Raw genomic sequence first — 16,746 nt, forward strand, 5'->3', positions numbered from 1 at the left:
ATTAACGATCAAATGGAAATTAACGATTAAATTAGTGTAATTAAAAATTCTGCTTTTTTTAACGTCCTAGCTACAATTAATTATTTAATCCGATTAATTAAATTGTAATTATTTAATTATAATTAACAAATTTTGATTTAATTAATAATAAATCTTATTTATTAGAAAAGGTAGTGGGGTATGGAAAAGTAGGAGAGAGAAGGTAAATGGGGAGGTTAATGAATGTAGGTATAAAATTGTGAAATGAGAAGGTTATGTGATAAAGTTAGTGGAAAATGATGTGGACCAATGAGATGAGGGGAGAGAAAGTTATGGGTTCCCCATGAGTGTTGATGCTCTGAGTTCTAACTTGTATGAGTATATTATGAGGTAGGTGGTCCAGCCTAAGAGTCCAATATATAACAGCCTAACATGGACAGTAATATATACTTTCTCCGATTTTTAATACTAGTAATGTTTGTGTATTTACACTATTCACATATTCTATTTTGACTATTGTTGGTGATTTATATGTAAGATAAAACGTAAGATAAAATATAATCACTTAGGATCTTATTAGAATCATCTCAAATTGTATTTACAAAATATTAACTTTTTATAATTTTTGTTTAAAAAGAATTAAAGATATTAATAATCAAATTAAAAATCAGAGGAAGTATTACATTCAACCTTTGAAGGCCGCAAGTAGAACCCTGTAATCATGTCCGTAGAGATGAATGATTGCTTGAATGGAGATCAAACATATATCATAAAAGACACCTGCATGATTGTGAAAGAAATATCCAGAAGATTTTGAAATCATATATCATGTAATGAGAATAGGTGATTGGAGATCAACATATCTGAGGGACATTTCGATAACCTCACTTTTGGTATCCCCATGTAAAAGACTAAACTACCCCATTCTATTTTTCAATTTAATTGTATTCCAAACCTAATTATTTTACTGCCTTTCTCCAAGACTGGGATCTTTCTCTCGCCACAATCTTCCTCCCTCTGTAAAACCCTAAAACCCGAAGAAAACTTCAATATATACTCTCAGCACGCATCGCGTGCATATAAGACTAGTATCATATAATTTGACCACCACATGACACGAGGAAGGCAACCGGAAAACGATAATACAGGCTAAAACCTTGGTGAATCTGTCTATACAATAAAGTAAGCACTATGATCAAATTCAAGGTGATCAAGCATCTTTCAAGGCGATCAGTTTTACATGTTGTCCTGATTGTGTGATAAAGTTGAGCACAACAGCTTGATTACTGAGTTATCTTTTCTGATCAGAGTAGGAAAGACGGCCTCCCTTGGTGCGAAAATATATATCTCCTCTTTACTTAGAACCTGTACGAGATAAAATAATAAATGGCTTCGCATTGTATGCCAACTTTAATATACCCAACACTCTACAAACCTTCCAGGAAAAATGGTTGAATTTGATCTGCTTGAGGTTCAAGCTGCTCTTTTCCCTCCACTTGCTCAGAGAAAGGCTGCTCGACTTGCTCAGAGAAAGACTGCTCTTTTCCCTCCACTTGCTCAGAGATAGGCTGTTCTTCTTTATCCTCTGCATTCTCAGTTGGTAACACTTGATCATGCACTTGACCTTGGGAAGGAGCCTCAAGTGGTTGGTACTTGGGTTTATTCTTCTCCAGTAACAGATAAGTTGTGCAATACCAAAATAGTAATATCCTGCTTTGCGCCACCACAGTCTCTTTAATTTCACTACCAGCAAATGATAGCCGTTCCAGTGCCTGTACATTGATTCAAGTTAAGAAATACGAAGCTAAAACTACATTCATTACAAGAGACGGTAACATATTAACAATCTCCTGCCTCCCCCCTTGCACATATAATCTTAAAAGATGAGAGACAGCCCAGGGATGGCTCCTATCCCGTTAAGAATTTGCAAAACTAATCTGCCTTGCTCGTTATTTGCCAAATCAGAAAACACCTGACAGCTGATAAGATGCCGGACCACTTATTTTAAAGACAAGACATACGCCTCCAATCTTAAATGCACATCCAAGCTACTACTTTAATCAGGATAATTTAGAGAATAAAGTTACAAGCTATTCCGTAACAGGTATTCAATTAAATGAACCAGATCACAAAACATAAACCAAGATCTTTCTTCCAAAATGTAGTACAGTGAACAAAGTACATAATGGCTATGTTCATTTCTTTGCAGTCATTTTTGGCAAATACTTTCCTTTCTCGTTTTTGGAGCTTGCTTTGTTTGAGAGATAAACAGAGGAACTCAATTAACTAGGTCTCATACTCCGTAATTAACATAAACTGCAGTTTGGCTTTCACAATTTCACTTTTACCTGAACCTTTTGGTGTGGAGCATGTAAACACATAAAAAATACACACTGCATACTTGATCATTATGTTCTAGCTGCTTTGTGTTTTTAAAAGGTATATAGTTGAATTCTACTGGATGCTTGAAGTTAATGATAAAAATTCTATGAAATGTAGTCTGTTGCCAAACACTCGTGAATAGTTGTTTTGGAAGTGAGAGAAAGAGGTATGATTTTTTTGGAGGAGACCTGCTAAAATCAACAACAAATTGCAAAAACAACTGCAACTAACAATAATTGTTTTGCAGAAACAACACGGAAAAGAATGAAGATTAGCAATAGCAATTGGGCCGATGAGAAGCTAAAGCAATTGGGGAAGGATGCTGCATGAAAAAGAATGAAGATTAGCAATAGCAATTGGGGCCACATAAAGTAGAAGGCAGCAGGCAGAGGAAGAAGGATACTGCACTGGGTACATCTATAGTATAACAAGGGGAGGATCCATGGGAGGAAGGTGGGAGAAGCTACCATGGAAGAGGAGAGGAGAGAAAATGGAATATACGGATGAAGAAGGGGAAATATAGTTTTTACAAATTAAAATTTAATTCCTTTAAAAAATGAAATTAAAGTTGAAGTAAAATAATTTAGACTAATTAGAGAGTGACACGTGTCTATTAACTTATCTATCCGGTCACCAACAGGTCAAATGCTATTTTGGGAAGATACCACATAAATTTTGGATTATTATTGGATTATTCAAAAGTGGAACTGGTTTTGGAAAACCGGTAAGGTTGGATTATATTTTACAAATTTTCCTAATTATAAAACAAATTCAAAAATATTAATATTGTTAGAAGTTTGATTTGACTGTTTCAGATGCACAGTTAAATATCATCAAGTGGATCTTTATTTGTTTGTAGCATAATTCCTTTACCAACTAAAAGCATCACGTTTTCAGGTCCTAAATACCTATGGAAGGCCTATTTCTTAGAAGATTTAAAAATACAAGGTACTGTATTGTCGATACCTGTTCTCCAGTTTGCAGATCAAGTGGATGTTGATGCTCAAATTGCAGGCCTCTAAATTCATTGATACATAGTCCTTGAAAAGCCCTGTCAAATATTAAAAAAATAATAAAAGTAAATAAAAGGTGAGCAAAAGCAACATAGCGTACATGATTTTTCAGGCACCTGTTTCAGATTTCCTTGCCTAAACATCTAGATATATCATGGGACTGTAGGAGAGGTGGTGCAATAACAATTACCATCTTATCAGAGACACGCGAGGTATCCAACGGAAAATAACAGGGGTGTTGTCTGCATTAGCATAGTATCCTCCAAAGACAATGAAAACAGTCATAAGAGATGGCCCAACTGCCATTGCTGCTTCAGTGGTTGGAACCAAGGCTCCCACAGTTAGACCCATAGCAGATGCAGCGAAAGACTCAACAGTCATAATTCCACAGAACTTCCCGAATCTACAGTTACAATTACCAAGTCAGCATGTAATGTTCTACTAAAGAACAAATCACCCTTAACATTTTTTTGAAGTGGAGCTTGGATGATTAGAAACAGTAAGTGGGCTTACCCCTACATGGAAAGTTGGAAACTAAAGAATTGAAGACGGTTTTAAAGAACTATAGTAATTAGCAATTTCTGCTAAGTAAACCAGTTAGGTTTCACATAGTAGGCACACAGTATAGATTGCTACCTACTTTCGTCTACCCGGCAAAGTGATGAACAGCCTCATGCAAGACGTTTTTATCAAATTCAAATTTTATCGTACTTGAAATATGGATAAGATCTCCAGCAATATACAAAGTGGAAATTCTAAAAAAGCCTCTATATCATTAGAAAAACTAAACATAATGCAGCCGAAGAATTCCAAAGCAAGACAAGCACCTGAACAGTAATTTCTATGACACTTAAATTGCCCAAGACAAACATGGAATCACAGTGATGAACCTCTCTGTCATCAGATAAAAAGAATATAGGCAGACACAAATTGCAGATGTGAAGCAAAAATCTCCTCTCCCACAACTCTAAAGCCTTTAATCAAGTCAATCTCCCATTCCTAAGGAACATCTATGTTACTCAGGCTCGCCAAAATGCCAGACATGGAAATGGTGTTCACAGCAAATATCTCTATTTTTAGGTTTTCTTCTATTTTTGAAGGATCACAGTCATCACACCCATGTTTGACAAGGACATGACAAGGCTACAACATGGATACAGAATGGTCGAGGAAGGATCCAATCAACATACGTGAAAATAAGCACAACCACTCAGGAAGTCCACTGCCAGAGAAAACAGTAAGGACACAGGGGCCTGACTCCCTCAATCCTCAGCAGAAAACCATCCTAGCCCTCTAGTATCAAATTTTGAGAACTAGCTGTAGAAAGAAATCCACCGTTTCCATTCCCCCTTAGCATATTGAATCATCGCAGAGCAGAGATAGTAAATTCTTCTCACTGCCAAATTTGCTTACATGATTCTTCAAATAACATTACCTGGACAAAGTGGGATGCAGACGTGCCATAGGATATAGAACGGAACCAAACAACAACGGGAACGCTGCTCCAACAGGTATTTCAGCCAGCAGCTTAGAGAGTAAGTATGGACCCAACGAATAAGACCCCTTTGCCCGCTCCCTGTCTACAATTGCACGCTCCTTTGGGAAAACACCAACAGTCTTTGTCAAAGCAGCCATTGCAGTATTTATAGCAGCAACCTAGCAATAGCAAAATATATACAAGATCAACAACAACAAAAAACAACTACAACACATTTACATGAATTCGTGACAGATTCCACAGGTGATTTTTAGAGCTAGAATATGCATACGGGACATAATATCAGTCCAATGCACGGGCGCACGGCTAAGCGCCCATGTAAGCAGTGACGGACCCAAGAATTATATATAGGGCAGGCCAGATATATATAATTTGATAAATCAATCATATAAAGGGGTAAGGGGACGAAAAGAGAAAATAAATAACAAAATTACTTCTTATAGTATTGGCATGGAGTCATTGAAGTTAAATATGAATATTTCTTTTATGGCTATATGTATTTTTTTTATGTAATGTCGGAAACCCGAAAGATCAAATAAAAATAGTATTTCCAAAGAAAGTGAAAAGATTAATTTGTAACAAAGAGACATAGATAGATGGCTAGAATAGAGAGCAACAAGGGGGAAAAAAGGGATATTTAATACAATTCCAAAACACAAATAGATTTCACAAATGATCTGGCCACAGTATACGCTGCTAGCAGGAAACACACGGAACTCAAATTTACCAACTCCGCTAATGTGACTACATTGCTCACAGAATATAAATTAAACTTATTCTTATCCAGCATCAAATTCACAAGACAAAAATAACTTGTGATTCATATTAGAGACTAATAAACAATGTAGCACACTCCACAGTCTAATGTATCTTGTTTCGCAAAAACCTGATTCTTTTGGAAAAGATAAAATTGAAAATTGTCACATAACCACATTTTATGCAAGAGGCAGAGATTTTCTTAGCAGCACGAGGAACCAAAAATTAAACACCAAACTTACAACAAGAAAAGGCAGGCACAGAGGAAATTAGTTTGGAGATCGATACATAGTCAATACTATTGATCTTTTGCCAGCATTTGGCTAATCATTACTGTTGAAGCATATAAAGGATGTTCTTTTAAGAAAAGGTTTTACAACTTAGTCCGTAACATATGTTATCAAATCACACTACAACATCAATTATAGACCAGTATATTACTATATCAGCAGTTATAATAAGCCATTACTCATATTGTAACCAAACCCAAACCTCACACTTCAGACTAACATTACAGTCAACAAAATTGTAGGACAGATTAGGTGTTACTGTGTTGGTATATTTACAACTCAACATGACTTCTTTTTCTATTTTCCTTTGCAAACTTCTCTCCCTTTAGCATATTATTTTTAACATCTTAGTGCTTCTTTAAACCGACCTTGTTTTCTTCTTGTTCCCTATTTTTCGTGTCTCATTATCCTCACCTTCACTTTCTGAATTTGTGTGTCTACTCTCTTTAACACAACCTTTTAATATCCTTCTTCACGTTTCTCGGACGCTTCCTTATGACGCTTCATGTTAGCCGACCCCAACCTAAATAATTTAAGTACACGTAAATACAAAGATAAGGTGAAAATGGTCCACTTCGTTAAACCATGGAGTAAGGAACGCAACATGCCCAGCCGCACCAATTAGAGACCACTTGATCCCACAATGGCACAATGCCACTACGATTATGACAATCTCCTATGATTGGTACACAGAGAGACTGTGACAATCTTTTACACAAATGACCTTTGGAGTTGAATTTAATCCGATGAACAGAATGGGTAAATTTATTTTATCTCTTTCTGTCAGAATATTCTCTATCTACATTAGTACCTTGTATATATTTGTATGTTGCGTAAGACATTAAGCCAAGCAGGCTCATGTTGTTGGGTACTTGTTGAGTGTTGACCCTTGAATGTGATAAAATTAAGTTTTTTACTTGTACGGTGTATAAGAATAGTGCGCTTATAATGTTTGACCATTTTTTTGCAATGGACTAGCCTAACGGGGAAGGGGAATGTAGGTAATGCATAATTAGTAGCTAGAATAAGTTCTTAGAAGTAGCCAGTTAGTTAGGTTCACAAAATGGTATACAAAGAGAAGATCAGTGAGATAGAAACCATATCTAATGTTGATTTTAGAGAGTTATTTGAGAGTGAATCAATCTTCTGGAAAGCTTGAATATCATTAAGATTTTCTGTAATTCAAGCTAATTAATTAATCATCTTCTTCTTTCTTAGATTCTTCAATTAATGGTGTCTAAGCTATGTTGATTTTTAACATCGTTGCAGGTAGTTTAATAAAAGAAAAAAAAGTCTCTTTGGGATAGGTAGATACCTGGGAGCATACCGATGAATGAACGAAATAATGGCAACTAAAGCCTTAACACCAGATTTTTCTTTAGTTAGCACTTGAGTCGACGAGAATCGAGGATTCAATCTTTTGATTGATATCTAGTGTAGATTAAATGCACATCCCTTTAAATTGATGTCTTGATGTATGCAAACTTGACGCCGTCGTGAAAGTCCCACCAAGCATTTACACTTTCTCTCGCTTGAGCCATTAGGCACGCTAAAATTATACAATCAACTAGCCCCTTGCCACAAGGCAAGAATGCGCTGCACTTTCTGAATCTCACAAATATGGACCATGACCAATGACCCCTTCCCCTGATTTTTCATATGTCCATGGAGCTCCTTCCCCAATGTTATTTACATAAGATTGCAGACACTATATGCTAAATCCAAGCAAAAAACTGTATACCAACTCATGAAGTACATAATTGTACCTGCAGCAGCCCCATTCTGTCCTGAATTGATGTTTGAGATCTTCCCATCCTCCAAAAGACTGAGCCAAATATTATTGCTGATGCAATTGACATTCTGGCCCGTACCTTATTTGTTGGCCCATCTCGAGAAGCCTGATCAAGCAAAACCTTGTGGTCAGAAGAACTGAAAAAACACAAAATAAACTAATGAATTCTCTGAGTCTGAAATGACAAGTGTGTAACATAAAATAAAAGTCATGTCAAGAGAAACAGTTATATCAGCATTCTAAAAACCAGTGACACCGACCAGATAACATGATCACATCCAAGCAGAAATAGCTATGCAACTAGTGCGACTAGGAGAAATGAGAACCTGAACTGAAAGGTGTATTGGTCAACTCCCCGACCCCACCAAGTAAAGAACAATCAAAAGGTCTTGCACGCATAAGGTATACAATAAATTTATTGTGCACCAAGATAACTTTTACCCAGTTTTTTGTAACTTTTAATATGTTTTGATTGATTTTTATATTATAAAAAGAAGTTGATGGATAAACATTTTAAAGGGTTAAATGATTAATTTTTTACATTATTAGTGATTTTGAAGAAATAATATTTATTAAAACGAAAAATTTATCACTAGAAAATAGATAACTTTTACATATGTAAGGGTAATTTTTAAGCATTTTTAGTTAACTTTTACTTATTTATTGTACGCCACTTCTATTAAGAATTTGTGAAGAACAATATATCTCTTGAACCAGACCATTCCCGTGAAACATTATGTCTTCATAGTACTGGATTACTAACATATACTTTGTTTATTTTTGGATGCAACACTTCTAGTTTCAAGCTTGCCGGTGCATAACTTCTCATTTATATCTTTAATTTGTGATGCAATATTCTGCATCCACGCATCTCTAATAAATAACAGACAACGTGCAAGAATTAACTCATTTATGAGTACAGAATTACAAAAGTCATATGGAAACTTATGTGATCAAATACCTGCATCCACGCACGTCTAAGAAGCAACCAAAATTCTCTCCACCAACACCCTTGCTTAGCATATGCTTTTCCTCCAAACCTCATTCCTTTTATGAATTTATCTTCAATAATAAGTGGAGTTGCATAAATAACAGAGGAAATTTGTTGCGAAAGTGCCTCAGCAAGACCATCTATCCTTTTCTGAGAGCTGTTAATACTTTCAGATGAACTATAATCAATCGATATGAGATCAGCCAAAAATTCAGCAGGATTGACATGATCTGGGCAGAGGTACCTGTTCGGTGAACCCACAGGTTAGGCAACATCCCAAAGTTTAAACCATTGAACACCAAATAATTAGGTGACAGTAGAACTGAATATAGCATAAGGTTCAATAACCAACCCAAGCTTCGCAAAATATGACAATGGTTCATCCCTAGCAAGGCCAGCATAAATAAGAGAACCATCTGTCAGCAAGATAATGTCGTCGAATTTGTAATAAATTGATCCTCTAGGTTGGTGTATTGAGCAGATCACAGTATGACCATCTTGTGCAAGTTGGCTGAGCGTTTCCATTACCTTTTCTGCCTGGAACGCATCAAGCCCTGAAAGTAACAAAAGTCAGCAAGACAGATGAGATAATCAATTATAACATATGATATCAAGTACTAATGACAGAGCTATTACACATGACTGTCTTATTGAGAAAACTTTAAATCCCAACTAGGCAAGTAAGACAACACATCTAAAGAAAATTCTACTTGGAGAGAAAAAGGACCATATTTACATATTCAGCATACTTATTAAACTTCTCTCGTATTTCCAAACATATAGAGACCAATGGACCATTGAAGAGCGTAGGGAATAAGATCTGGAAGGATAAGTGTGTGGGCTTGAAAACATAAGAGTTTGGAGGAATAGGGTATGACCGTATGATGCACAATGACAAATATGAACCTTTTTCGGGCTTGGCCTTATATGACATACACCTATCAAGAAAGATCATCAATTTGAATTTATGAACCCATATTAAAAAGGCTGTATTAGTTATGGAAAGGGGAGAGGTCAAAACAAGAAGTTGTTGGGTCAAATTAACAGTAGGCGCACTACTGTTAATACACTACAATCACCTTACCAAGTGTATTAGTGGTAAAATTATTCAATAAGTATTCGGAAGACTTGGGTTCAAAGATTGATTGGTACAATTTTTTTTTTTAAAGTTAACATGTCAAAGAAATTCCATGATGTGGCGCCATATCGGCAGCGTGTCATTGCTAAGGTGGTGGGGATGCATGTGGAGGAGTTCCTGAAAGGCAACGCCTTTTGAAAGGTTGTATAGATTATAGATATAGTATCAGATATATATGCCCAACATCAAAGCTAGATCTTTTTTCTGTAATTATAACTGCGCATTACCAAGCTATATGCACTTAGACTCCAGCAAACATTAGCTTCTCCTACGCAGCACCTTCCCACAAACTCGTGACAGTTCTTGACAAAAAGAAACAGGCATAACACCGTAGATAAACTCATAGCATGTTAACGTACATAGTTTCTCCCAGTGTTACATAATTCCCTAATCTCCCTGCGAATTGCGATCCGAAAAGAGCGAAGTATGGTCGGTTTTTGCCTATATTTGTCCCATTTTGGGCGAACCGCGAATTGAAAAGGCGAATTATATAGCGAATTATGTTACACTGGTTTCTCCTCTTCCATTACAAGAAGATGCTTGCTTTGAATTTGATAAAAAAAGCGTCAATTAGTCAGGGGCGGCTCTGGGGTGGCGCGGGGTCAACGACGAAACAAGGCCTCCAAATTTCAGATAAAGTATAATTAGTTTCCTAAATACAAACAAAAACAGAATTGGAGTAGTGGTCAAGGTGTTGTTGTGCAATACCCAGGATCTTGGGTTCGATTCGTAACAAGTCCTATTTTTTATGCACTTCCTTTTTTTCCCATTGAATGAGAGCCTCGGGTTTTGAGAATTGCATAAGGCCCCATAATGGTGGCGTCATCGTATTCCCGGCACTGCTACGGTAATAGACATGTTTCATTGATTCTTTTTATTAAAGTATGTCAAGGGAACAGAAAACTCTCAATTTCTTCAAAAGTAGGCTAGCCAGCATCAGCGACAAAAAATTACCACACAGCATCACCAATTCCCCACAACAATGATGCTGAAAGCAAGATCGGTCCTACACTCTTAGTACCCATGGAACCTGAGTGTTGAAATGGTTGTCCTGAAGTTCTAATGTCTGCGGCTATTGAGATAAGTTTGTAAATTCTACTAAAACATGGCTTTTGCAAGTTGTTAGGGTAGTGTCAACATGGGTTGGGACTTGGGAATATGTTTTAGATAGCTCATTAAGAAGGTAAAGTGGAAGAAGCAAGAAAAAAACTCAGAACATCTGTACTGTTGTAAGTTAACCTGGTTTAAAAAAGTTGTCAGTCATGGTAAGTCTACAAGAGGAACTCAGGCCATTTATGAAATTCTTTAAAATCCCTAAATAATAAAAATAGATGAGGTAGTACGGACTTGTACCAGAATTGTACTTATGTGATGCAAGCATTCTATTAAGGGAAGGTCGAATAAAAGGAATGTGGGGTCACACAACTGCATTGAGTACAGAAGCAATTAGCATCTTGCAGGAAAGGATGATTTCAGCAGAAATGAGCTGGGAAGATAACGACAAACCAAGAGTACACACCTGACAAACTGGCCAACGGCTAAATAAAGCTCTCCTTGAATTCAGTGGAAGGTTCTGTCAAAGGGAATATACTAATGGCAGCTGTCAGGGTTTATTGTCATTTACATTTCAGTCATTTCCATATTGTAAGGCTGTATAAAGCCATGATAATGTAATTGCCATTTATCATGGATGAAATTACAAGCTCCTTGCTGAATTCTTTCTCTCTCTAATTAATCTCTAAATATTACTCTTATTGGTGATACTCTCAAAATTCCCCTTCAATCCTTGTACTATCTTTTAGTTTTGTGCCATAACATATATGTAGTATATTACAATTAGAAGTTTGACAATTGTTTTGAAAATCTGAAACAGAAGAAGTGGACAACTACTATACTCTTAGGACAGGAGCACTTGAGAATTAAGACCACACTTCAGCATGCATATAAGATATAAACTGTTAGAACATGAAAAATCAAATACAGCCAATAAAATCAACACCTAACTTTATCTTTAAACCCTTGAGATTAAATAAAATCCCAAGGCTTAAACATAATGTGATAACTTTTACCACTGGCTTTTTAATGTTTGGAGTGATGATATTTATCAGAGTCCACAGAGTAAAATATATGCATAATCAGTTAGAAACAGCATAGCGGTGGACAATGACATGTATATTCACACTGCCGAACATGTATTAACATTCATGTAAATGGAAGAAAAGGAAAATATTATATTTTACTGAAAAGAAAACAACAACAAGCTTGCATAAGGTGAAGAGTGTGTACCAGTCGTCGGTTCATCTGCAAATATAACTGAAGGACTTGCAATTAGTTCACACGCCAGAGACAGACGTTTCTTTTCACCACCACTAATGCCACGCACCTTTGCGTCACCAACAATTGAATCCGCACAACTGACCTTTTGGGAATAGTTCAGTATCGGAAGCAGAATATTAGTAAAGGCTCTTCATATTAAGTCATAAAAAAATAAAGGGAAAAGGTAACCATATAATTTTCCTCCAATATGTCTGCATAGGAAACACTTGAAAGATTTGATAAAACATTTATAGTATCAGTCTTACCAAGCCCAATTTACACAAGAGATCATTTATATAATCATCTTTTGCTTGTTCTGACATCTGTGGAAGCTGGAGTTCTGCAGCAAGAGACAGTGTTTCACGCACAGTCATCTGGGAGAAAAAGAGGTCTTCCTGTCTGATATAAGCATACCTGGAACAGCAAGAATATCCTTGAATGAACAAAAGCCAAAAAGAAAAGCCCCGTGATTAAATTTTGAAAGGATTTGTTCCATATAAAGCTCGTCATACCTGTAAGATTTCTTTGACTTTCGCTGTCCGTTGACTTCCAGAAAGCCTGATAAACTTAACCTTGGTGACGCTGCAACTTGACCTGCTAAAACATTAAGTAGTGTTGTCTTCCCCGACCCTGATGGCCCCATTATCGCCAACAACTTTCCAGGTTTAGCCTCCCCACTAACATCTTTTAGCAGGAATCTTACCTAAACAACAAAACTTAATATCCAATCAAGGGATTATTTACATAATGATAATATCATAATATAATTTGTACTAGAGCAAAAGATATTATCGTAGCCAAAGATAAGATGTATACATGATATTATTATGAAGATCAATAGTAGCTTGGGTCCATTTGGGACCCAAGTAACACCTATTGGTACAAATTTAGTACTCCGTATGTTATTGTATAAATTTAAGCTGTTATTGGTATACAAATACATTAGTAATTGGTACCAATTAGACTTTGTTGGTAGCATACTCTTTGTTGGTACTGACAAATTCAATAACAAATTAATCAGTACTAAAAGAGTCACTTGCGTCCAAAATGGATGCAAGCCACTATTGTCCAAGTCTTCCTCCGAGTTATATACCCAACCTTAACAATTTCCCATCCATCAACGTCAAATGACAGGGTAAATATACATAATCCTGGAAGTTGCATATATGGAGTTGAAATGCACTAGCTTCTCAGATTTGCATGCCTAGTAAAGTGCACTACGAACATAGTTCTATACGCCTCTAAGAGAGTGGCTTACATGTATCATGTACGGGATAACTTCCTTTACACTACGCTTCTCTTAGTCTCTCTTCTTTTGAATGAATCTTTCCCCATCCACTTTTAAGCACTATTTGCATTTAAGAAAAGAGCAGACGTACCGACACTCCCTAAAGTTTCTCCAACATGAGAACTAAAGAAACTCATATGGAGGGATTTTAGAATTTCAATCATATGGGTGCAGGAACTTTGTCATGTACTCTTAAAAGGGTTTAATATGAAATATAAACTAAGATAATTATTTTAGTGTGCATGTTCATTAACCAAAACACTAATCAAAATAAGATGCTTTGAAGAATATTTGGAGTAGGTAATGGGGCAACAAATGACAAAGTCTTACATGAGAACACAATATTTGACAAGAAGCATCACTCTACTGCCAACCCCTATAACCACCCCCTATAGCCACCCTATGCCTGCAACGATAGAAAAACTCCATCCTCAGCACAATAATATTGACTTATGTTTATTGCTCATTTGAATGCATTAATTATGTAGTTGTAATAGTAACTGAATTAAGGCTATAAATAGTCATGGATGTAATCGGCAGAACACAAGCCTTTGTATGAGAAATATATCAAACACTTTGAGTGTTGTTTAGGTTGAGTATAATCTCCCTTTCCCCTTGGTAGTCTTACTGTATCCAAGGTTCCCTTCTCTACTACTTCCTAGTGGTGTTTCTGTATCTAGGAATTAGAGAGCTGTATCGCCGGAGTAGCCGATCGGCGTGGTGATTAGGTTAATTCTACCCGACCCCTACCCAGTACGGTGTCAACAAAGGGGAAGGAAAAAGAGAGGAGGTAATGAACATTTAAATATTAACATAAGTTTATGGGTAATTTACTAACACAAATTCTTATTTAGAGGTGGTGTACAATACATCAGTTAACTCAAAATGATAAGTTACCCTTGATGTGTAAAAAATATCTAATTTTTGTGATAAATTTTTTCATTATAATAAAACTTATTCCTTCAAAATCAAATAATAATGTATGAAGGTAACTATTTAACCCTTTAAAATACTTATCTTTTTCACAATATAACGTTAATCAAAACATATTAAAAGTTAATAAGAAAACTGGGTGTTATTCAGGTGTACAATAAATCACCTTCTGCTTGCAAGACCTTTTGATTTGCTAATTTACACCACATAACCCACAAACTTACCGATTTCATAAAACCATATGTTTAAGGTCCTTTAGGTATCATTGCTAGTTTTCATGTTTTATAATTTTGAATATCATAGGATCTAGGTTAAATCATGAATGAAAACTATTATTTTTGGTTTCCATATTATTGTCCGTTTTCTAAAAACCAGAATACTTGAAAATAAAAAAACAATAACAAACTAGCTCCTACATTCTTTTTAAAAAAACCACTCAAGGCTTTACTCCACAATTCCTTGAACCAGAAACACTCACTTAATAAGTGGACAATCAACACAATAATGTCAACTTACTCTTACTCCATACAAGTATATTTTATTAAGTTCAAGTCTATGTGATGGCCTGATGGTTTAGTGCCGATTACAATAATCAACTTCAAGTATTGTACGAGTGTAACAAACTAACAAATACACTCCATCTCATAGTTGGGGCAGACTCCGCGAAAGAGGTTACTCCATTTTCCAACAAGGCAAAGAAAATGTATACTAATGGCTGGTATTTTCTATGACAATCACCTGTCCAGTCCGGTCCATATCCCCTCACGTTGACAAGCGTTGTACAAGCCATAAGCAACAGGACTGCAACTAACTTTGGGTGTGATCATAATTCATGGTCACTAAGTTACTACGGTTAGTCCCCTCCCCTAATTACTCCTTTATTTCTCAAAATTTATGGTACTGTATAATTTTATCATTCAATTACTCACAAGAAGCCTTTGAAAGTTTTACCAACAAAAACAGCAGCAAAATTCACTATGACAGCAACGCTAATTTCAAGCAAAACAATGACAAATTCAAACAACATAAGATGCAAATATTCTGTAAAACAATCAAAATTAGAGAACTAACTGATTTAGACTTCTTGTCGGAGAGTGAGCAAGTGATGTTACTCCAACGAATAGTCACCGGAAAAACTTTCCTGTCGACTGGTGACTCGCCGGAATCGTCAAATTCGCTATTCTCGTCGTCGAAGTCGCTCTCCGGAAACAACACAGGACCGGGGCCGGAGAACAACCGGACGAAGAGCGCAGCGGCGACAGCAACCAGAACTTGGCCGACGCCATTTCCGCCTATTTTTCCGACGATCTCTCCTACCTTCTTCCCGCCGATCCCCACCATTTTTCTCTCCTGTGGTAATAGTTGTAAATGCAAATTGTGAGTGCTCCGCCCGTTGGTAGTAGAGAGAGAAGGAAGTGGGAGTGAAGATGGTGTTAATTTGATACGGGAGTATTTTGAAAAGAGTTGCGGAACGTCGTATGAAATTTGTACGAAATCGTGTAAATTTGTCTTTCTTGATAAGAGTTGCTACTTGCTACTCCGTAAAAGGCTAAAAAGCCGAACACGTGTTGGATTCCAGGATAAGATTTTTCAACACAAAGGTTAACGAAAATTTCCAACGTAATATAAAGAATTACACCTTCCATTACTTGTTTGACTGACATATAGTTTTAGTGGAGTGAGTTAAATTTATTAAAATAAGATGAAAGTGGAGATAGTGGGTAAATTATTTATTACTCGTAACGTTTGTTAAATTGTCAATGCACAACTTTGATCATTAATATATTTAATTCTCTTTAAGCGAAAATTATAAAAAGTTAATATTTTGAAAATATACATTAAGACGAATCTAACTAGATCCCACATGACTATGGTTTATCTTGCATATAAATCACCAATAATGGTCAAAGTATAATCTCCCTCCGTTCCGGAAATATCGCATCATGTGTTCTTTACACTATTCACACTACGACTTTGGCCACCTTTTGTGATTCGTACGTATTGAAATTTTAGTCATGTGGCGTCATGTTAAATTCGTATCGATATATTATATCTAAATATCAATTTTATACTTCCTCTGTTCATTTTTACTCGCAACGTTTGTCACTTTCACGCATGCCAATGCACAACTTTGATTATTAATATCTTTAATTCTTTTTAAGCAAAAATTATAAAAAGTTAATATTTTGAAAATCACATTAAGACGAATCTAACAAGATCCCACATGATTATATTTTATCTTACGTATAAATTGCCAACAATGGTCAAATTATAATATGTGAATAGTGTAGAAATCACAAACGTTGCGAGTATTAAAAATCGGAGGAAATAATTTTTACTTGCACGCGCGATTTGAGATATTAAGAGTCA

General features: G+C 36.0%; 1 protein-coding gene across 2 annotated transcripts; it reads right to left on the minus strand.

The window, feature by feature from the left end:
- Nucleotides 1–1,103: 1,103 nt before the first annotated feature.
- On the minus strand, nt 1,104–15,897 carry LOC110795592 (ABC transporter G family member 7). Of its 2 annotated transcripts, none has more exons than XM_022000611.2 (12): nt 15,448–15,897; nt 12,668–12,858; nt 12,422–12,569; nt 12,126–12,258; nt 9,054–9,255; nt 8,672–8,945; nt 7,685–7,816; nt 4,810–5,030; nt 3,565–3,777; nt 3,328–3,412; nt 1,415–1,751; nt 1,104–1,344 (listed from the first exon to the last, which is right to left on the minus strand). In XM_022000611.2, exons 1-12 carry the CDS (start codon nt 15,715–15,717, stop codon nt 1,334–1,336), a joined length of 2,217 nt encoding a protein of 738 aa, XP_021856303.1. In that variant the 5' UTR covers nt 15,718–15,897; the 3' UTR covers nt 1,104–1,333. The 2 variants fall into 2 exon arrangements, with proteins under 2 accessions (XP_021856303.1, XP_021856304.1); XM_022000612.2 differs by having other exon boundaries at nt 12,668–12,871; nt 15,448–15,586.
- Nucleotides 15,898–16,746: the final 849 nt, after the last annotated feature.

Source organism: Spinacia oleracea, chromosome 3 (genome assembly GCF_020520425.1).
Source record: "Spinacia oleracea cultivar Varoflay chromosome 3, BTI_SOV_V1, whole genome shotgun sequence".
Lineage (NCBI taxonomy): Eukaryota > Viridiplantae > Streptophyta > Magnoliopsida > Caryophyllales > Amaranthaceae > Spinacia > Spinacia oleracea.